The sequence below is a fragment of the Bombus huntii genome, chromosome 10, assembly GCF_024542735.1.
Source record: "Bombus huntii isolate Logan2020A chromosome 10, iyBomHunt1.1, whole genome shotgun sequence".
Lineage (NCBI taxonomy): Eukaryota > Metazoa > Arthropoda > Insecta > Hymenoptera > Apidae > Bombus > Bombus huntii.
This window is the reverse complement of record NC_066247.1, coordinates 1,233,496-1,254,106: the sequence shown is the minus strand read 5'-3', so window position 1 is coordinate 1,254,106 and position 20,611 is coordinate 1,233,496. Positions and strand designations below refer to the sequence as shown.

General features: G+C 40.8%; 2 protein-coding genes across 5 annotated transcripts in view; one reads left to right on the top strand and one right to left on the bottom strand.

Annotated features, from left to right (window-relative positions):
- The window catches only part of LOC126870337 (acid sphingomyelinase-like phosphodiesterase 3a), a 49,879-nt gene extending 40,606 nt beyond the window's left edge, over positions 1-9,273 (bottom strand). The window contains exon 1 of one of the 4 annotated variants that reach the window (XM_050627942.1): positions 9,131-9,273. Coding sequence is in view for 1 of the 4 variants with exons in the window: in XM_050627938.1 (XP_050483895.1) it covers positions 1,258-1,316 (59 nt within the window). In the remaining 3 variants the exon portion in view is untranslated. Of the gene's footprint in view, positions 1-1,257; positions 1,404-8,590 lie in introns of those variants that run through there. The other 3 variants (XM_050627940.1, XM_050627941.1, XM_050627938.1) reach the window with 3 other exon arrangements.
- The window catches only part of LOC126870512 (uncharacterized), a 111,849-nt gene that overhangs the window by 68,574 nt on the left and 22,664 nt on the right, over positions 1-20,611 (top strand). The window lies entirely within an intron of this gene.

Genomic DNA, 20,611 nt, shown 5'->3' with positions numbered 1-20,611 from the left:
ATAATACTGACTTACCGTAATTTTTTTTGCAACAGAACATCTTTCTTTAGTCAATTTGTTCATTGAATTCGAAAACATTTATCGAAGCACTTTCTTCGCTAGAAATTTATGAATTTATACAACTGACGATCGAACGTTACGGATAAAACCAAGAAACCAACTGGCACACGAAATCTCTTCTCCTTGTCCAAAAGCGAAGACACAAGAGCGAAAACGCGTTTCAGCAAATACTAGTGCAAGGCAACCAACAATCGCTGGCAAGTCAAATAAGCGATCGAGTTCAGCAAATATTGCACGCCGTAATATTTGAACAGCGTGACGCATAGGTGCGTCCCATCCAAGATAACGCGATCAGCGTTAACGGAAGCTCGTCAAAGTGCACGAGCATACACGTTAGACGAAGCAGCGTTTAATCCGAACCGATTCATAATTGATAAGCTGTTTAGAATTTCTTCGTAAGCAGTAATTTCACGTAGCCGACCTTTGTTGGTTTATGGCAGGCAGAGATATCATGGCCCCTGATGGTGTGCTTCATTGCAGCGGTTATCGGTTGCACGCCAAGTTTATACGCGCGGATTGCAGGCGCGTCATCGGTGACAATCTATCATAATGTCATCGCATTGCAAGACAAAGCCGCTCGCATCTCTGCCGACACTTTAAAATACAACAGCCGAAAGTCAGAAACGTATATACGTTGACACCTTTCTATTAAATGAATATAGAACACAAAAGAGTATGTTTTATGAAACTGAAAAAAAAAAAAAATCGAGTGAAATAGAATGTCGAATGCAGTTGGACGTAGGATCACAAAGGGTTAATGGTTGTAAAGATTTATCTCTGGTTGGTGTGAATTGGTATAACTCATGTTGTTCCCTATAACGTGAAAGGTGCCTCTCTTGGTGCATGAAAATCGACTGTATTTTGAAAAAATAGAAAAAAATTGTATTTTTTCAAAAAATAAAAAATACACGGCGAATGATTTGAAAAACTATTTCATGGAAAAAAATCCGTTGAGACGGCTGAAGATAGATTGCTATTAAATCTGTTGGAAGTAAATTGCTATTAACGTTCTAAAGCACGAATCTCTTCTATTAAACTGACACATATACATACTTATGCATGAATATTTCATATACACGTACATAAATGATGTCAAGGTCCAATGATACTAACAGCATAGCCAAGGTATGTAAAAGGTAATGCAGGTTTAGGTAATACATATACATGTTAATGCGATATTCGTAACAAGTGTATCACCTAGTAAATCGTCCTAGCGTTGATTCACGAGAATCAAAGTTCGACGTCACTCTTTCCATCTCCGTAGCATTTAGTTACTTTCGAGCGTTATCGTTACACGAACGATTATACATGTATTTCTTCTATCTTGCGTTATTTTGATAAAAATCTTTACTGAATGCACAGCTTTCTACTAATATTCGTTGATTCAAGATATCTGTGATTAATACGAGATGTATTTTACCAGGCGGAAAGTTTTGATCGTTCAACAAGCGTTAATTTCTGATTCGTGCACGTACTAACTTGGCCGTTTCGCACTTGCGTTTCTTTTTACCAGTGAATTTATTCCTCGAACGTGGCCTGCTTTAGCGACAGATGTATACTGGAGACTTACGTGACCGTCTACGGCTTCTACGTTGATTGTGCGCGCCAGCTCGATAATTAATGGTTACTTTTAAGACGTTCTAAAACGCGTCAAAAAGCCGCCGAGATATTCCCTATGATTTACGATGTGCAAAATGTAGCCGCTGCTAGGAGTTCGTTCCGTGACGTGCGTGTCTTCGACTCTCATTTGCATGCGTCTATGTATTCACACGTATGTACGTATATGCCAAGATCACCTGGCTACGCGAAGCTCGAGGTATTTCGTGAAACGCTGCGAAAGCTCACATTTGTAGAGTGGAAGAGGAAGCATCGAAGAAAATGGCTAAGACAGAAGACGTTGAAATTGAGAGATCGTTGATTCTTCTATCGGAAGAATAGTGGTAAAAGCAGAAATAGTGGTTCTGAAGAAAAGCGTGGTTGTAAAGCCTGTTCTAGCAGTTTCGAATGCGAGAAACGTAAAGTTCATAGATCTAAACGCGAAATAAATACGGTTTATAAATTATTTCATGTAATTACAGGAACGAAAATTATCGTATCCGTGGACCATTTCGAAGACGATGTAATTAATGTTATTTTGCAAAATCGAAAGAATGATACTAGTTAAATAGTTACTTTTTGAGCAACTGTCTTAATAGACCTTCGTACACTGTGTAAAATTACGTTAGAACTACCTGCCATGAAAATGTATGACCATATTTTACAACTATCCACGGACACGTAGAAATGCAGAGAACATAATTTACACAATTTCATCTTGACATTTCCCTCTATTTGTAACTGTTTCAAAGGTCTCGCTCGTGGGAAAATGTATCGCTTCGACAAATAACGAACTATGGCTTTGTTTCGTGATGTCATTGGAAAGAAATTCTCGATTCGACAGTTTATAATCGAAGAGCGCTTTCGACGCTGTGGAAATGTATTAGTCGAAAGACGAATAATTCACGTACGAATCGTAACGGTGATTATTCTTCTTCCCCTTGTCCTTACTTTAGAGACGTTTCAACCCCCTCTATTCAAAAGTACTCGCCCTCTTGTAATCCGGATCGCCAGATGTCTTTTCACCTTTTAGGTTAGCAGCAATAATTATTGTACCTTTATGTCTCATTAAATCTATGTCTTTTCTCTTAAATCACTCGCCTGCTTGCTCGCTCGTAATTACGCTTCCCTCTAATCATTCTTTCGGATTCCCCTTCCACCACCGCGCCTCTCTTTTCTTCTCTTCTCTTCTCTCCTCTCCTCTCCTCTCCTCTCCTCTTCTTTTCTCTTCTCTTCTCGCGTTATTCAGTCTGCTCTCCGCAAACAATTGTTTTTTTCATTTATTGCATGATACGACGATCCATTATTTTGAACCCCTATCTTGAATTTGAACAATAAATTAGACGATCTACTCAACATTTACATTTGCTCATTCGTTGGATACCCAAACGTATATCTTTGTCACTTTGACTAGCTCGTTTTTAATTAACAACATCTCTCGCGGATTTATCGCTAATGCGACACGAACCTTTCAAATCACACTCCAAGTTATATAGTTCTGAGCAACGAAAGTAACCCTCACTTTTTTCCTAATGGAATGATGTTTCTTCTTCTATTGAAATTTATTGCGCACGCTGGGAGAATTCCACCGAGTACCTTTTAAAGGGAAATAAACCTGACCCTTATTGCTTTGAGCATTAGGATCCTGAACAAGATTTGAAATATACGTTACACGCGCTCTTTGATATCGAGCAAGTTTCCTGCGGCAACGCTAATTCACTTCAACTAATTTATCGCAGTTTATCGAATTAAGGATATCCAATTTATTTAGATTTTGATAAATTTCATACGTTTCTAATTACCCTTCTCGTACTAGTTGAAATACTATTAAATATTCCGTTAATTATAAAATAAAAGATCATTTTACACCTCGTAACACGTCGAGTACTTGTTTGTTACGAAATATCGTTTCGTTGTTCCCCTTTTCCAACTTTTAAAAACTTCGTCGGCACAAATTTACGTTAAACAAGTCATATTATATTCATATTATACGCGTTCCTTTTTTTATTCTTTGTTATCAAACCAAGGTAGTTACCGTTTATCATTCGGAAATTTATCGTAATTTGCTTTTGTATTTTCTCATTTTTTGATAAAATCGTCCGATTCGCCACACGTGACAACATTTTGCTTCTATCAGGCATTTTCCAAATATACATATACCGAGCATTATCACACGATTGTTTAAATCATTTCTGCAAACTCGTTTGGCTATAAGAGTTTCTTACATCGCACCGTCAATTTTCGAAGCTTTACATTTCCAAGCGATGCGTTTCGGAACGAAATCTTCCGGCAGAGAAACCAATTCGCTGGCTCGTTCCGAGCGATTCGGGTGAAGATACATAACGTGTGTATACGTGTGTATTCGGTATATACGTGTATATTCTGGCGGACAAGAACGTCTAATGATAAATTTCGTCGGAAATAAGATCTTCGTCGGAAAGGGCATTAGCTAAACAGTGACAATTCTCACTAGGCAGGTGGAACCAGGCAATGAGCCGAGTATTTCGGTACAAACGGTTTAATTATCTTGCTGTCTTAGGTCCCGATTTAACGCGATGAAATTATATAGTAAAGGGAATTTAACTGAACGTAATTCGCCGACGGAACGAGAATTGCACGTGACACACTGGCACGTGCACACACGTAGCCGCAATTGTGCCGGAAATCTAGCAAAACAGACTCGTTATCGATCCTCCTGATCAAAATTTGCCAGGGAGCGCTGAGTTTCCTCGTAAATATTTACGATCACTTTCCTCGGCAAACAACAAACAAATTCGCGAAGATGATCGGAACGCACTGGCTCTTACGCTTGAAAACCACCACTTTCCCAGATGGCCGAATTTAATGGATCGCTTATCACGCGCGCTATTTTACGTTCCACTTTCTTTCTTTTTCTATTCGAGTTTGAAACAAGGTTTTCAGGCACGCGTATTAGACTATGTAAATACCATCAGGAACTTACATGCCAGCGCACGTACGCAATTCAAACATGTCAGCGGTAAGTGTGAAGACCCGTTCGTCACGAACTACAAGAGAGCATCAAGAATCGGTGGAAAATTCGCTCGTGTAAATCACTTTCGCTCGTGTTACGTGCAAATTAGACTCGCCCGCGGCCGCGAAGATAAGAGCGCTAGCAAAGTAATCAGGAAAATAGTTGCCGCAAAGTTGCTTCCAAGTTATCGCGCGATTATATGGATTTTTTAAGCACTTCTGCCGCGATTACAGGACTGTGAGGTACGACCGATCTTTCATTCGCCTACTTTCCCCTTGGAAGATAGGAAAAACGCAGAAAGAAAATGGAACGATTAATGGCAAGCTTATCTTTCGCGATAGACGAGATGACATAAATATCAAGATCTAACGTTGTATTGAATCAGAACGCCGAAAGAAAAAAGAGGCGAGACCGTAGCATCAAGATACAACTATAATCTTTTAAGATGAATCTTTCCATATTTAGAATTCCGTAGAGGTATGTTTCTTCGATTTTTCGACGATGCAAGTTTAAAAGCTCCTTCGTTCGCCGTCGCTTATCGACGAATTTTTAACGTTATAGACACAAAGGGGTATTATCCACGAGCTATCGGAAAATTAATCAAGGATCAAAGAACTTAGAATCTCAAACAGCAGCAACGCGGAGATAGTTGGGATATTTATCGCGATGAAAGTGACGAATAACTGAGATTTCGAAACAGCTAGCGTACAATGCTTTTAGCGACGTAAGTTCCTCTTATAGGATTTGATATCTTAGAAGGAGAAAAAGCTGCTTTTACGCGACATTTATTATTCTTTGAACGATGGATCGAAACAGCTTCTACTAATAACAATAACTAAGAGCGTTCCAAAACTATCTTTGATTAAATTAATACGACGATTAATACGAAGATTGAAATACTCCAATATGTATTTAGATAGGAAGCTTTACGATAGTTACTTGACGATATTCGAATATTGAACGTAGACATCAGGTTAATCAACTTGATAGATCTTTATGCACAGAAGTTGTATACTATGATATTCATAGGAGCGAATGAACGACAAGCCAGTAAATAATTAGTTTTCGAACAATTATATTATACAAAAACAATTATATTTCTGCGTAAACACTTATACTCGTCCATCCTGTGCATAATTAATTTATCGTGAAACACAATTAAAACTATGTAAAAACGATATATACTTAAAAGGCGTTTAAAATGCAAAATATAAAATGCATTGGCCGTTTCATCAAGATATGCACAATTAATGCATACACCGTGAAAAAATCGTTTTGTCCCGTCCATTTTTAATATATACGATTCATACTAGCGCAAGTACACGAGCATGCAATCGTATAAGTTTTATTTCGCGGAAAACTGACAAACTTCCTCTCTTATAAATTTCATACGAAAACAGACAGTAGCGGGGCTCGAACGAATGAACGAAAGACTACACCAAAATGCTGACGCACACACATATACGTACATATGTTGCTGTATGTGCATATACAAAAATACATATCGTATATTCCGATAGGGTCTCGTGACTGTCTCTCTTCTTACACCATTTTGTGTCGATCCGTCGATAAAAAATTTAGATTTCACGCGATCCTGGTTGACCAACGGTAAAAAACGAAATCGTCGCATTGCATCCAATGTCGCACGACTTAAAGCGTAGTTACGGTGGATACGTATCCGAATTAGCGTCCTGACGAATTCAATACGTCGATGTAATCAAATACGTATGCAAAATATATATATGTATGTATATAGTGGCCCAAAAAGGTATTCAAACGCGTTTAGAAACTTTTCACGTATAAATTATACAAACGATTTTGAAATCTCGTCGATTATCGTAGTCGAAGTATATTGGTAAAGATCTAAACGCATTTGAAAATATATAGAGATTCGTTGAAAGTGTACGTCTCGCAAAGATCATCAAAGTATTTGGACAGTCGATTCAGCGAGACCATTTGTTGCACTAACTGTATGTTTCGGGCTACCATTCATGCTGTATATTTTTTCTACTAAACGTACATTCCCTTTTAGCGTCTTCTAACTTGTATCTTTTGCGTATATTTTCAAACTCGTTTCAAATTTTACTACTATAATCACGGCGTTTGTATCTCATCACCATGAAAGTGAGCCACTGTAGATTTCTATAATCGTATGCATCGCTGTTTCCGGAGTTTTCATTCGTCGGAACGGCATCCACTGGAACCACGACTTAACGTCACATGCCAAAGGCAACCATCCTCTGTCAAATATACATATAACATCGACGATGTTAAAGCGACGAGAAACGTATTACAAGGGAATTAAACTCATCGACCGACGCGTTTTCGCCAGCCAGCAAATCAGGTTTATGACGCGTAATATCGTTACGTCGAATCGTAGGATTCCGTACGCAACGTCTGCCGGATAACTCGAGTATTCGTTTTCGGTCGTTCTCCCCTTTCCTTGGCCCTCGCCATTCGCTTGCATACGGAAGGAGAAGGGATACGAAAGAGAAAAGGTGAGGCGAGCAAAACCGTAATATCCGAAGGAAAATTTGTTCGCCGAAATGAAATTATCCAGCGACGATCTTGCATTATACTCGCGGTCGTACGTGCTCGGCATAACGCGTCGAGCTGCTACGTCCCTTTAATACGTGGAATACGTATCGAACGATCGTATCGTAACTTCCGTTCTCGAATCGACGAAATACCTTGGCCAAATTGCCTGGGATTCGATTTTACCATTTTTTTTTTTTTTTTACAGCGTACAAATTGATTCGTCCCTGTAACACGACGCGCGATGGTGAGCTTCGCTCCGATGATATGTAAGAATAATTGGTTACTCGATACAGCGTCGATCAAGTCGAAAGACAAATAGAGAACGTTGAAAGTCGAAGACAAGCGCGAGCATTAAGCTTATTTCGATCGAATGCAAATAGCACAGAACGCGATATAGAAGGGCGCATAATTAAACGATGCCGTGCTCCTCGGCCGACATGGACTTTCTCGAACACAACGTCCACCAATGAAATATGGAAGAAATGGAATTAACGAGAAAAAGTTCGACGCGACGCGATACCGGTTTAATTAAGATGATGACGTAAACATTGTGCACGCGGAGCTATATTTTAACGCATCCCGTATTCTGATTCGTTGGAAACGTTCTCGTTTCTCTTTTTTCTCTGCCTATCTCTTGGAACAACTATCGACTCGCGGCATCCTCTTCGATTAATCGCTGCCTTCTATCCGAAGAGCAGATACAGGCGTGATTTTGAAACGTATTTGAGATAGATAATGCGAAAATCGTTCCGCGAGATGAATAATTCGACTATCGTATGAAACTCATTTGCGGTTTACTTATTCCTCGATGGAACGCACAGAAGTTAAATTCTCTTCGAGCTCAGCCATGCGTTAAACATTTTCTGACCGCACGAAGAGATCCTGAGATTCTAATCGTTGGTCGTTCACCAAGAACCAGAGATTCGCAAGTTCCAACTTTGCCATTACCACGAGCGTTAGTAAAGTATTCGTTTAAGCAACGCGATTTGGCGGTTTTTCCTTTTGACTTCTGCCTTTATCTCTGTTAAGAAACTAAAAAGAAGTAAAAAAAAAAAAAAGTATAATAGAAAGAAGAAAATGAGCGAAAATATGAGCACGTTAAAAATATTATACACACTGATATTTTTCTCCCCCGAGACGGAGGCTTAGAGTTAATTGGCTCCGGGAGAAGCGAAATTTGAAATTGCAATATCCTGCATCGCGATACAGAAGCTGCCGGCTCATTTCCATCCGTTGTCCACAAAATCCCGCATAGAGGTTCACCGTGTATACGGCTCATCGGTCGACGGAAATACGGAACCCAAAACTCGCGTATTATATTCCGAGAGCCGCGACAAAGGCAACGACGATTTCAGAACGGTGGTGGACAAAATCGGACATAGAACAGATGTAATCAGCACTTACATGTTCGTCGGGCTGCTATGTAAAAGCGTGGCAAAAAAAAGTGTCAATCGTGGTGGGTCATATCGGGACGCACACCCATACGCGCACGTTTCTCGATCCCTCGATGCTTCTTTTACTCGGAAAAGATACGATCTGTTAGGGAAGGATATAAAGTTCGATTCGATGGAATCCTTTGAATCGTTCCGACTGATACGTTCCTCTACCGTTTGATCACGAACAGCTACCGATCCACACTTCCTGGATCATTCTTTCACGTACGAATACGATAAGATTTCTTCTCCGTCTTCTTGGTTTGAAAACGCGCCACCTCGAGGCAGCCGGTTGCTTCGCGGTCACGCGACCAATTCGTCCGTTGATACTTATTCACAGAGCTTAATATGCATTTAATAACGAAGACATCACGATGCTAGATCACAACGAAAATCGACTTAGTTAGGCGATCACCTTCGAAACCTACCGATCGACACAGCTGTTTTTAACGTGGGAGCGCGCGTTTACGGGAACGAAAAGAATGACAAGTTCCGCGAGCACGAAACGTACCGGAGGTTCGGCGAACCGTGTGCGGCCCGCACCCTCGCACGAGACGTACTCGGTTTGTCCTCGAGCAGGTAGGATGCTAACACCGACGCCGGCGCTGCCACCGCTGCCACCACCGCTGCCACCACTGCCCGCCGGGGGTCGAGGATGGCTCCGGCTTCGCGACTGCGCCCTTTCGCCTCTCTTCAACCCATTACGGTTCTCACCCGTTCGCGCGCACAGTCATAAACACACGTACACGGAAAGACCTTATCATACAGAGGCGCACGGTGTACGACGTAAGACCAACACGTTGCCACTCGCGCGCTCGTACTCGCCCTATAATAACGTTTCCTCCTTTGTATGGGTGCGTTAGTTCTTCCTCGCAACCCGCCTCGTCCATCCTGGCCTTCGTTTCATCCCCCATGGCCTCGTGCCGCGTCGCATCCCCCTTAGCCGCAACACGTAGCCGAGCCAGCTACTCGGCCTGCCTCCGTCTACACCCCGCGATACATCATCGTATCGCTTTATGTCTCGCGTAACGTTTTATTAACCAGAAATCAAGCACGCGAACCTTCTTTCGCGCTTGATCCTGCCAAACCTCCTGTTCTCCCAATTTTCCAGTTACCGGTATATCTTCTTCCTCGATGATCCCGGGCCAAAGAGACAAATTGTTTGCAATCGATGTAAATCTGGCGATGTGTTTCATCCCGTCAGCTACTGCCGATGCGAACAGTTGACGTCGTAATCTTTAACTACCTCCTGCGAAGAGGGGAGGGAGACGGAATAACGATCACGGACGTTATGGTTAATCCCTTCCGTACGATCGTCCACTATAGCCGATAGCCGTCAAAAGCATGCACGCAGCCTAGCGTCTGTCATCTTTGGATGACCTGTTCGTGTCCGATGCTATTTATTTGCTCCAGGCGGTTCGTTGTAAGTAGCCGGTCGACTCTTGTATAATTTCTCCCGGTCACAAGCGAAGATCTCCAACCCACAGGTTCAAAAGATTACGAAGCTTTGGCGAAAGGTAGAGTATATATAGATATATGCGTTACGTAACTTTTTTTGCTTCCCAAATTCGCTCTAAGAGGATGCTTCTGGATATCATCTGGCTAATTTCCTATCTTGCGTTATAACCGCAAGCCGTAGAAGATAGAAAGAAAGCTTTCAAAGAAAAGTTGCCTTTAAATATAAAAAAGGTTACTTTTAATTAGAACTACAATTTGGTAATGTTGCCAAAATTTACCAACGTTACGGCAAGTTGTAACACACGATCGGAAAATAGCCGAATTCTATATAATAACCGGATTTTCAAGGATCGACTTTTCAGTCCCCTAGAGCGAATTTGAGGAACAAAAAAATTTCCTGCTACATGGCTGTATATGCTCTGCATATCCCCAAAGTTTCATAATTTTCTGAATTTGTGGATCGGCGATCGTCTTTCTTTGTCAGTTTGAATAAGTATGGCGGTTGACGTCGAGTGACGCTACGCGGTGAACGATCGTCGTACCGAAAAGGTTAAAAAATCAAAGTGCGCCACATACTCCGACCAACGCTAGTTGTCAAACTTCGTTTCGTCGAACTGGGTCCAAACAACGAGTTTTCGAAAAATCAGTTTAACCGGCGCGAATAATTGACTTTTCAGGGACATAACACGACACGAACAATCGCGTGTCCCCGTCGCTAAAGCTGGAAGCAGGAAATGGGTGGCCGACCACGTGCTTGTCGATTCACAAGATCGCGGAAGAAACGTGATTAATTTGCGAGATAGTTATTCTATTGCTTATTAATAGCGAAACGAGATCGTCCTGGTTATTGTTGTTTGAAAATGAGAATTGGACGGAGCCCGATACAAGGAGCAGGTATTTCTCGATTGCCTTCGTCGATTGTGCTATCGTTTCCTCGTCGCGTAATTGATATCGCGAACGTGGAAGCCAAAATCTGTAGAAGTAAATCGTGAAATTGGGTTTAAATTGTTTCGAATGAATCGAGATACGGCGGTATTATAGAGAATGTCGAGGAATTATCGGGATGTTGCGAGGACGCTTGCAGAATGATTAACGTGTTTAAGAAAATAATCGAGTTTGCGTGTTTGAATATTTTTGTTATTCGATAAAATTTTCCACATTTGTATTACGTGCTATCCTTTTGTCCGCCAGTATAGAATGGCATTGCATTTTGACAAAGAAGGTTTCATTGTACATGTAGTTGCTCGAATTATTGCGCATTAATTATGCCACTTTGAGTCTCGATAGATTTTGAGAAAATGTAATTTAGGTATTTAATACTTTCTGATGCCATTTTCACGACCTGAATTATCACGTTGAACGCGTTGTCACGCTGTATACCGTTAAGTGTGCATGACGCAGTGCGCGTAGAAAATTGTACAAACAAGCAATCTAGGAGAATCGTTTCTCAATTGTTCTTAAAATTTTACGGAGCTTTTGCGATATTGGGCGCTTTAATAATGGAGGAGTATACATCTAAGAGGATTTGCCTGGAAACGGTATAGCCCGATGTACGGTGAACCAACAAAGAATAGAAAAAAGTTTCAACGCCTTAAGAGCTGCTTTTAAGCTGCGTATAATTTTATTAATTTACAAGCGAATCGACTAAATAATTTTCTACGTTCCTTTTTCGTTTTCAAGTTCTTCGCTTCTCTCTCTCTTTCTCCCTCTCTCCAAGTGATTAATTCAAGCATGTAGATTTTGACTAGTACGAAGTGATTGTTTAAATACGTGCATTTTTTAACACTACGAACATACGAAAAAATTGATTTCTTTCTTTTTAATCATTCGCTGAAAATAAATTCGAAGAAGATAAGAGGCGGAACAATAATCATAGTCACAATTTTTTGTAATTGGACACTTGAACGATATTTAAACACACGGTATAAAGATTCATACGGAAATTCGTACATTATCGAACGTTACTTAATCGTTGTAACAGAAATTCTATGATTTTGTTTTCTTGCAAAGAGAAATGCAAACGATAGCGCACCACGAGTAGAACCAAAAAATGAAAACTCGCGAATGAAAACTAGTACGTATTTACATACAAGCGCGAACAGCGTCGAATCGATCTAATCGCAATCGAATTTCGTCGCTGGCAGAATTTCAATAACGCCCTATGAGGTTGGCCTGAAAATACGAACCGGAGATTCCGCTTAATACGACGCGATAAAATCTCGCCCGTTACTTCGCTTGCCTAAATAACAAATTTCCTTCGGTTTATAAAATGTTTTTCTCTCGGTAACAAATTACAGTGGCTGTTAGTCTTAATGCACGGGAGTGAAAAGACACGCGCTCCGTGGCGAAGTCGCTCGCGCGAACAGCCGCGCAATCGCGCGGTTACGTTGCACCGGCAAGCGAGAGAGTGGCGTCGACTGGCTCGGAAAATAAATGTCGGGGCGTATGATCGTACGCGACTGTTAGTACTATAACTGTCTGTTAGTTATGTACCTAGGACGATTCCACGGACGAGTTTAGACGACCGCTGGAACCGCTTTTCTAAAATATGAACATATGAGATATGAAACGGAAAGGAACGCGAAGCGTTGTTCGGAGTCCAAAGGAATTTTCCCGAGTGAGATTCGAATTCATCGAGCGAGGCGAATCTCCTCGAAACGAGAATCCACGAGGGATGAGTTTTCGCGACGCGAGATGGCGCTCTTTCAAATTGTTTTCCGTCCGAAACCGAATACGACATGTCACGGTGAACGTCGCGCGAATTCCTGACAGAGCTGCGGCCAAGGCGAGCTGAATCGATCCCTTAACGAGAGCTCCGGTTGTCCATGCAGAAATCAAAGTCACTTGGCACGGCGGGTTCAGAGGAATTTCATTTGCCAGATTCTAGCAACGCGACGAACCTTCTCGACCGACTAATTCGCGCGACGCTCTAGATACGGGCTAGAACTTTGTAACACGGACGAGCCACGTTTTACCTGCTCGCTATCGATTCTTGCCGTCGCGTCGTAACTGGCGTAACCGGTGTATCCAGCCAGGCGATACGAAAACGGATACGATCTACTTGATGAAATGCTTTCGTGCAATCCGTTCGACGATGTCAAACTCCAGACTTTCCTTCCTTTTTCAGATTTTTTCCACGTTACGTGCCACGATAATTCAAAGTTACTCGGCTTTGTAAACCGGCGTTGTGTTTATCGGCAAACGTAACCATGCATATAATATACCTAATACTTATATACTTATTTATACCTCGTATAATTATATACTAATTTACCGTTGAACTCTGATACTCTTGCATACCTCGTCCATTGACAATCTTCGTAACTTTATCAATGACTTTAGCAATTAATTTCAAAGGATGTTTCTTACATCTTCTACATTTGCACGATAAGGATCGACTTTTCTAGACAGAAATTACCACCCTAAGACCAAATTGTGGCAACTAATCACGCAGGTATTATTTCAGAGATCGCTCTGCTATTATCCGATTCTAATGAGAACGGTGAACGATAAGAACGAATCACGTTGAATCTTATTCGGATAACGATCAATGTCTTTGTCATTGACCCTCAGAAATTCGTTTCAAATCGATCAAATGCTCTTTTCACTGCCGCTCTTTAAAATCTCATTGTACAGGAATAACGAGAATCGCAAACAAGAGTTCCAGCAATGTGATTAAGAGGATCTAAAACCTTGAGTTTCCTTCTTCGACTTTCAAAAATTAGTCGAGTAATCGTAGGACGATTGTGTTGAACGTGCTTTACCGTAGCTTCGTGTAACGTATGTTGAAAACGCTAGAAATCTTAGCCAATGGCGCACAACCAGGAAAAGGAGATGGATTATAAAATTTAAGCATTCTCCTAGATCGAGGCGCCAGTATTTAAGCTGGTCAAAATCGGTCGCCGGTCCCCAGCGACAGATTTGCTCGTATGATTTACACGTGGCTGGCGCACTTGGTCGACATGTGCATATACCATATACCTTGCGAAGAGGAAGGAAGAATCGATCTCGCAGTGATATAGATAAATTAACGATGATACCGTATATCTTGACGCCGGTAATTCCCCGGACGATCGACGTAACAGCTTCTGAACCTGAGTGCACGTGTTCGTCACTCGTTATCCGGCACAGTTGCCCACGAAAATACACCAACATCGTTAAGAAGCAGAGTAAGCAGAGGATACGCTAGTTTTGAGAATGTATAGATGAGATTACAAGTATATTCCTGTTTAAATTAGAATATAGAATTTTTCTTGTATAAATCAATTTCTTGGATTATTCTACGTTTAAAAATAAACCATTCATTTAGCGATATTTAAAGATGTACGTAGTCGATGGTTTGTTTGTTATTTTGGTCTTAAATTCTTAGATATAAATAGAAGATTATACCGTTCTAAATTTCTTTATCGAATAATTTATTTTCCTGATTTTAAGCTACTCGATAGGTCTATCTTGTTTCGTTCAGCCTCTGAAAACTGCTTCCTCTTATTTGGTAATGCTCTCACGATTAACAATACCATCGTAGTAATATTATTTGTATGATTATAAAACAAGGTAATTACTAGTGTTAAACACTTTCCAATAGTAATATCAATTTACATGAGATTATGTAAAATCGTCGATTATGTAACTCGTTTATCGAGTTCATCCCGTGACGTGACTGTTCGATAGGATTAACATCTCGTGCTTACTTCTACTATATATCTTGATATATGTGCTTGTTCTTGACTATACCGGAAACTTCTGCGAAATCCCCTACAAATTGCACAGAGATAAAAGTCTGTAGCGATACTTTGCTTATCCCAAGGAATAAGTTAGAATTTAAAAATTAGGTATGACACGATAAATTCGCTCGATTATCCTTCATTTGTACTACTTTGTTGCTCTTTTATGAAACAACAGATTAAGGAGACAAAAGCGAAACGCGCAATTTCCCTTAAGTAATAAACTCATCCACCATATTCATCAGTAGACGCAAACACCTTTTTCAAGGTATTCCTGCCAAATCACCGTGACAGTTACAAGCACGCTTGGTTGCTCTGGGAGGCTGATAACGCCGCGTTGGAATCATTAGCACTCAACGTTTTTAGAAAAAGAAAATTTCAATAACACCGAACGACCAGGCGAGTTCAGTTCCGCGATCAACGTGCTCCTCCGTCGAAATTATTCCAGCCGCGGGCAACGTCGAAATCGCATTCGACTGTTTGTAGATCGTAACTTAATAAGCGTAAGAATATTTCCTTTCTCTTGACTTATTTCGATCTTTGCTCCTGTATGCCATTAAAAATCCGCCGATAACAAACCTGTGCAAGATAAAAATTTCGTCCGTGATTTCGTAGAGGAAAACATGAAAATGGTCCGCCACTGGAGAGGGTTAATATGCCAAAATCTTTATTTATTCCGCAGACGGTTGCCGATCGTTCGCTAAATCGGCTGCTCTATCGAAGGTCTCGTTATTTATGCGATTACTATTACGCCAGGCGAATACTGGCGGTGGTTAGGTGCCGAGAGTGATGTGTAGCCCCGCGTGTTCGACATCGGAGCCGATAGGGCGGGACTGAAAATTCCGAGGACGTGCTAGGAACGTCGTCCCTCTCGGAGCAATTGTCCAGTTCCCTGTTAGAACTTGACACACCGCTCACGTATAATCTTCCCAGGTTAGCCGATTCCTCGTCAGTGGAAATTGCGAATACACGCACAAAACGCGCGTGCAAATACTCGATCCATAGACGCATCGGCACGTATTTGCTGGGCGTTTTGTAGTACCGTTTCTCCGCATTGCGCCTCGACATCCGACATAATTGCTAGCGTCGGTGGAGAGTAGACCATTGGCTGGAATTAATACCGATTCACAGCAGTCGCATTCGTACGAACAAACGAACGAACGAACGAACAGACGTGCCGCGGCTAGGACCGATAGTTTGTCGAACCAGCGAGCTTCCCTCGCGGCGTTTAAGAGCGCCTAGCATTGAGCCGTAACCGCTTGATATAACTAGCGATCAGCGAATGCTAATAACTATGCTATAGACGACGCAGATAGGGATAATCGGAGGAGCAACTAAGATGATTACTGCTTATTGTTGTATTACGAGATAACTCCTAATGAATCGCCATTACGCGACAAACACGCAATGATCGTATCGTATGCTTAGTGTCGAATCTGTGCTCGGCTCGCTCTTGTTGAAATGGATGAATTTATGGAGCGATGTTGGCCCGGAATACGTATATAAAACGTGTTGGAAAGCGACGATCAGTTTGTTTCGTAAGAGGAAAAGAAAGGTAAAAAGAACAACGATCCAACTGAAAACTGGTGCATTGTTCCGTCTTATTTCCTTGTGCTGTTTTTAACGAATGTCAACAATTGATTTATCGTAAGAGACAGTGATTTTTATTATTCGTAGTTTATCCTATGTATATGGATTCCCTTTAATCCCTTTAATCCCTTTAATCCTTTAGTCCGTCGTGATATAAACAATACCTTATAATACCGTAATATAATAATACAAAACCGTAACACGCCGTTAGACTCAAATAGAACAACACTCATCGGGTTGATTTTAAAGCTTACCTACCCTTTCTTTCGAAGAAAGGAAGATTAATCCCGAACGCTTTGTTATTGTCCGTCGTAAGTTCTTTTTGTCTCAAACTAATGAAATGACATCGTTAGTTTGCACTACCTCTAAAACTGCCGTTGACAATATAATATATTATCCCTTGCTTTCCTCTTATCATATATCTCAAGAGCAATCAATAGTTACGGAGGATCAATCGTAAATTAAAAAGGAGGATATGTACTTGAAAGGAACGGCAATGAAATTAAAACAGTTTATTCTTCGTTCAAAACTGCGATCGAAAATTGCGAGGCTTAATTCGATTAAAATCAAATTCGAATAACGAATTTGAATAATTAAAACCTTTTTTTATCGTCATTTTTTCAGAAGAATGCTTCTTTTTACAGGAACTCGACGATTGTATCGAACCATTTGGAAAATTGAGTCGATGGAAATTTTTTCGATATATATCGCGAGAACGGAGTGGCAAAGATTTATGGACAGCAAATGTCTAGAGGGGAAATGGGAGATGAAGCGGTTGCAAAGACTTTGAAATAGATATATCGTTATATTTTTCCAAAGTAGTAGATCGCTCCAAAACATAATCGTTTCTTATACAAACTAAGAAGCGTTTTAAAAGCGCATCGCTTACTCGCGTATTTTCATTTAATATACTAAGAAAGTTCTGGCGTATAAAATAGTTTAATCGTTTAGCTTTCATCGCAAAGCCAAGTCTAGTTTCTAGGTTATCAGGCTGAAATAAATAAATACACGCGTGCGTACAATTGCTTGGCCTTCGCATGTTATATATTCTACCGTTTTATATTCTACCGAATATAATCAAACCATCAGTGATACAATTTGAACGACAGCGGAAGAAAATGCCAAAACGTACCTATTCTCCGTACGTACCTAAACTTAAGTTTATGGTAATTTAAAAATAATAAAAATCCACGAGGCTACTTCTTCTCATAGCTCCCGCTGAAATACAAAGCATTACGTCTTCTCTATTATTTAATTAAGAAGCATCCCGACATTAGTTCACTAACTTTACCTCAATGTCTAGATATTAATCAAGAATAGTCGTTTAAAAGTTTATCGTTTCTACCTTGCCGTAAGAAAAGTTGTTCAAACTCTTCGTTTACATTCTTTCCCTTCAATAATTTCAATTTACCTGTACAATTTGCACGTTTAATCGACGAATAAGTTGGACCGTACGATCGTAAGGTTCGAATCAATTTCACTTTCTTTATGTTCGAAGAAACTCATTTCGATTAATATGTGTAACCACACGGTACGCGATATAACGTAGAAAACGTTAAGTAACGTGCGAAACTATGTAAAATATCGAAAGTGGAGTACTCGTGTAAATAATTCTTGCAGCAAATTTATAGCAAAAGATCTCTCGAGTGTAAGATCTCTTACGCTTCTCTCGTATCTCTTTAATTCTCACTATAAAAATACGAAACTGAAGATACGTAATAAGAATCTGCAGTGTAGTCGTCAGTTACGCGTAATTGCGTTGTTCGTCGCTATTTTCCTTATCTACAAATTTATATTAGATGTTCAGCGCATGAAAGCTGTTCGTAATCGGCGAACTTCGAAACTCGCGTCGGCAATACTCTTGCATGACATAGCCGGTTCAAAGACTTTTCGGCCGCGGTCGTGGATCAAAGTAGCGCACCAAGTGAACTTTCAAAGGCTTATGAAATTCCAGCAGTCGCTTTTATACGCGAATCGTTGCGCGGTCGCGGATGGTAACGAGCGAATCCGTAAGTTTTTTTCTTTCTAATTAACGACACGGAAAACGTGGTAGCGCGGCCTTTTCAGTCGCGAACCGTTTTCCCGTTGAAGCCGTGTGTAATCTCGCAACTGAGCGTCGAAGGAAACAAAGAAAAACCAAGAATTTTACGTTTGTAAAGGAGGAAAAAACGGGAAACCAGTCGATCGACGAATTGTACGTTGATCAATAGTCGGCGACTATTCTCTCGCGGTAATGATATCTATTCGTTTCGTAAAAAGAGTAACGACTGTTTGATCTGTCGAGGATCGAGGTATACGAGTTAACCAAAATGGAACGTTAACCTCGAATAAGGGCCTAAAGCACGTTTGTAATTGTAAGTTTCGCGAGAAAGGTTGGGAAAAGTTTTTAAGTCACGTTATATTTGACAAACTGAATGCGCTTAACGAACGACTATAAAACCATACTCTACCGCTAACTCGATTTTGACCAAAATGTGTTATACGATTCCTGAATTTAAGCGCTCGAATCAAGAAATAGATACAGAATGTCGTTAAATCAATTATATAAAGTCGATGGCGATGATCTAACGAAATATTCAGACAGAGTACAGCTTCCGTTTTAATCAAAACGTATAGGATGTCGTAGCTATAGGATTTTGCATGTTACTCTGTTAATTATCCACGCAATTCGAGGATTTGATTCGCAACTGCTTTGCATTTCTTCCAGCTACCTAGTTTACATATGTCGTGATGCAGGTTTGATGAAGCGGAGGCTTAAAATTCCAGCAGGCCCGTCACACCGGATATGGAATAACAAGCGTATCTCGTAACAGCCAATTCCCTCGACAGCGGAGCTCAAGAAAGCAGACGGAAACTAACGCGTTACCTGCAAGACAGTTCGTAACTCTGTGGAACTCGTTGAAACTCGTAATATCTTTGCTACTTCTCCACTGACAACGAAGAGAACAGATTGGAGATGTATAGAAAGAGAACGGAGCTATCTTCCACTGGCTGCTTTCGTTCCTATACATCTTCCTAGTTGACGTCATTGTCGACGTCCTGGACTCGGCATAGCCGTGCTGATGGTCGCTGTTAGTCAACGAAAGCCTTTGATCCTTTACCTCCTACCGCTTCCCTTTCGAACAGCGTACATGCGAACACCGAAATGTTGCGCCACTTTTATCTCATCGATTTTGATTTCATTAACCCGGAAATCTCTACCAATATCGCGAACATCGAGACACAGATTTCTGTTCCGAAACTTATCGATCAACGGAGCCAGAGCAGCGTGCAAATCTTATTAAGGATCGAGAGACTCTGAAGGAATTTTGGCACGCCACGAGGAAAAGCAGCTGATTCGGATTAAGTTTCGACCGATGGAAATGCGTGGAAAGAGACAGAGAAAAGAGGGACTAACATGGTTGTATAATCGGCGGCCGGCTGGTTTAAAATTTATCACTTTTGGCTGGAGGCCGTGCTCGTAAAATACATCTGGCCTTAACGGGATATCGATGAAAGCGATCGGCGTGTGTTTTCATGAACGGCGGGCGACCACCACGTATAAACCAGCCCCTCCCCCTCCTGCGATGTGTAATAAAGTGGATCAATTAAGGCGGGCAACGATGGAAATTTAGATGTTAATTAACCCACGGTCTAGAATATGGATGGTGTTTGAATGTAGCGATGGATTAATTTCGCCGAAACGTTTACCCCCGCTTAAGCGGAAAAGCAAGAATTGTTGGCGAAGCTGTGCCACTAATTAGATGAAAAAATATCGCGCGTAACCGCTGGTTTCGTCGTAGAAAATGCATTTCGGTTCTTGTTGATAAATACAACGTGGAATTAAATGACACGGTCTCGCTTTAATATCCTTTAATTGATATTAAAAAGTCCAACAGGCTTTTGTTTCCGTTTGTTTTAGCATTGTGCCATTTACATGTAACCCAAATGAAGGTAAAATTAAACGGTTCGGTAATTGCTAGCGATATGCGTTGTAATATTTACTGGCATCTGACATCTTCGTACACGTACAAACGGTTTGACGATGATCGTGTCAATAATTAGACAAGTTTCTACCATTAAAGCTATTTAATCGCTGCAATAATTCACGACTCAGGCAGCAATATCTATGTTTGTTCGAGCGAATATAACGTGATATAAACATTCCGTTGCCAGTGTGTGAAGCAACGCGTTTGTTGTTCAGAATGCACCGTACAATTAAATTGATACTCGTACGAAGT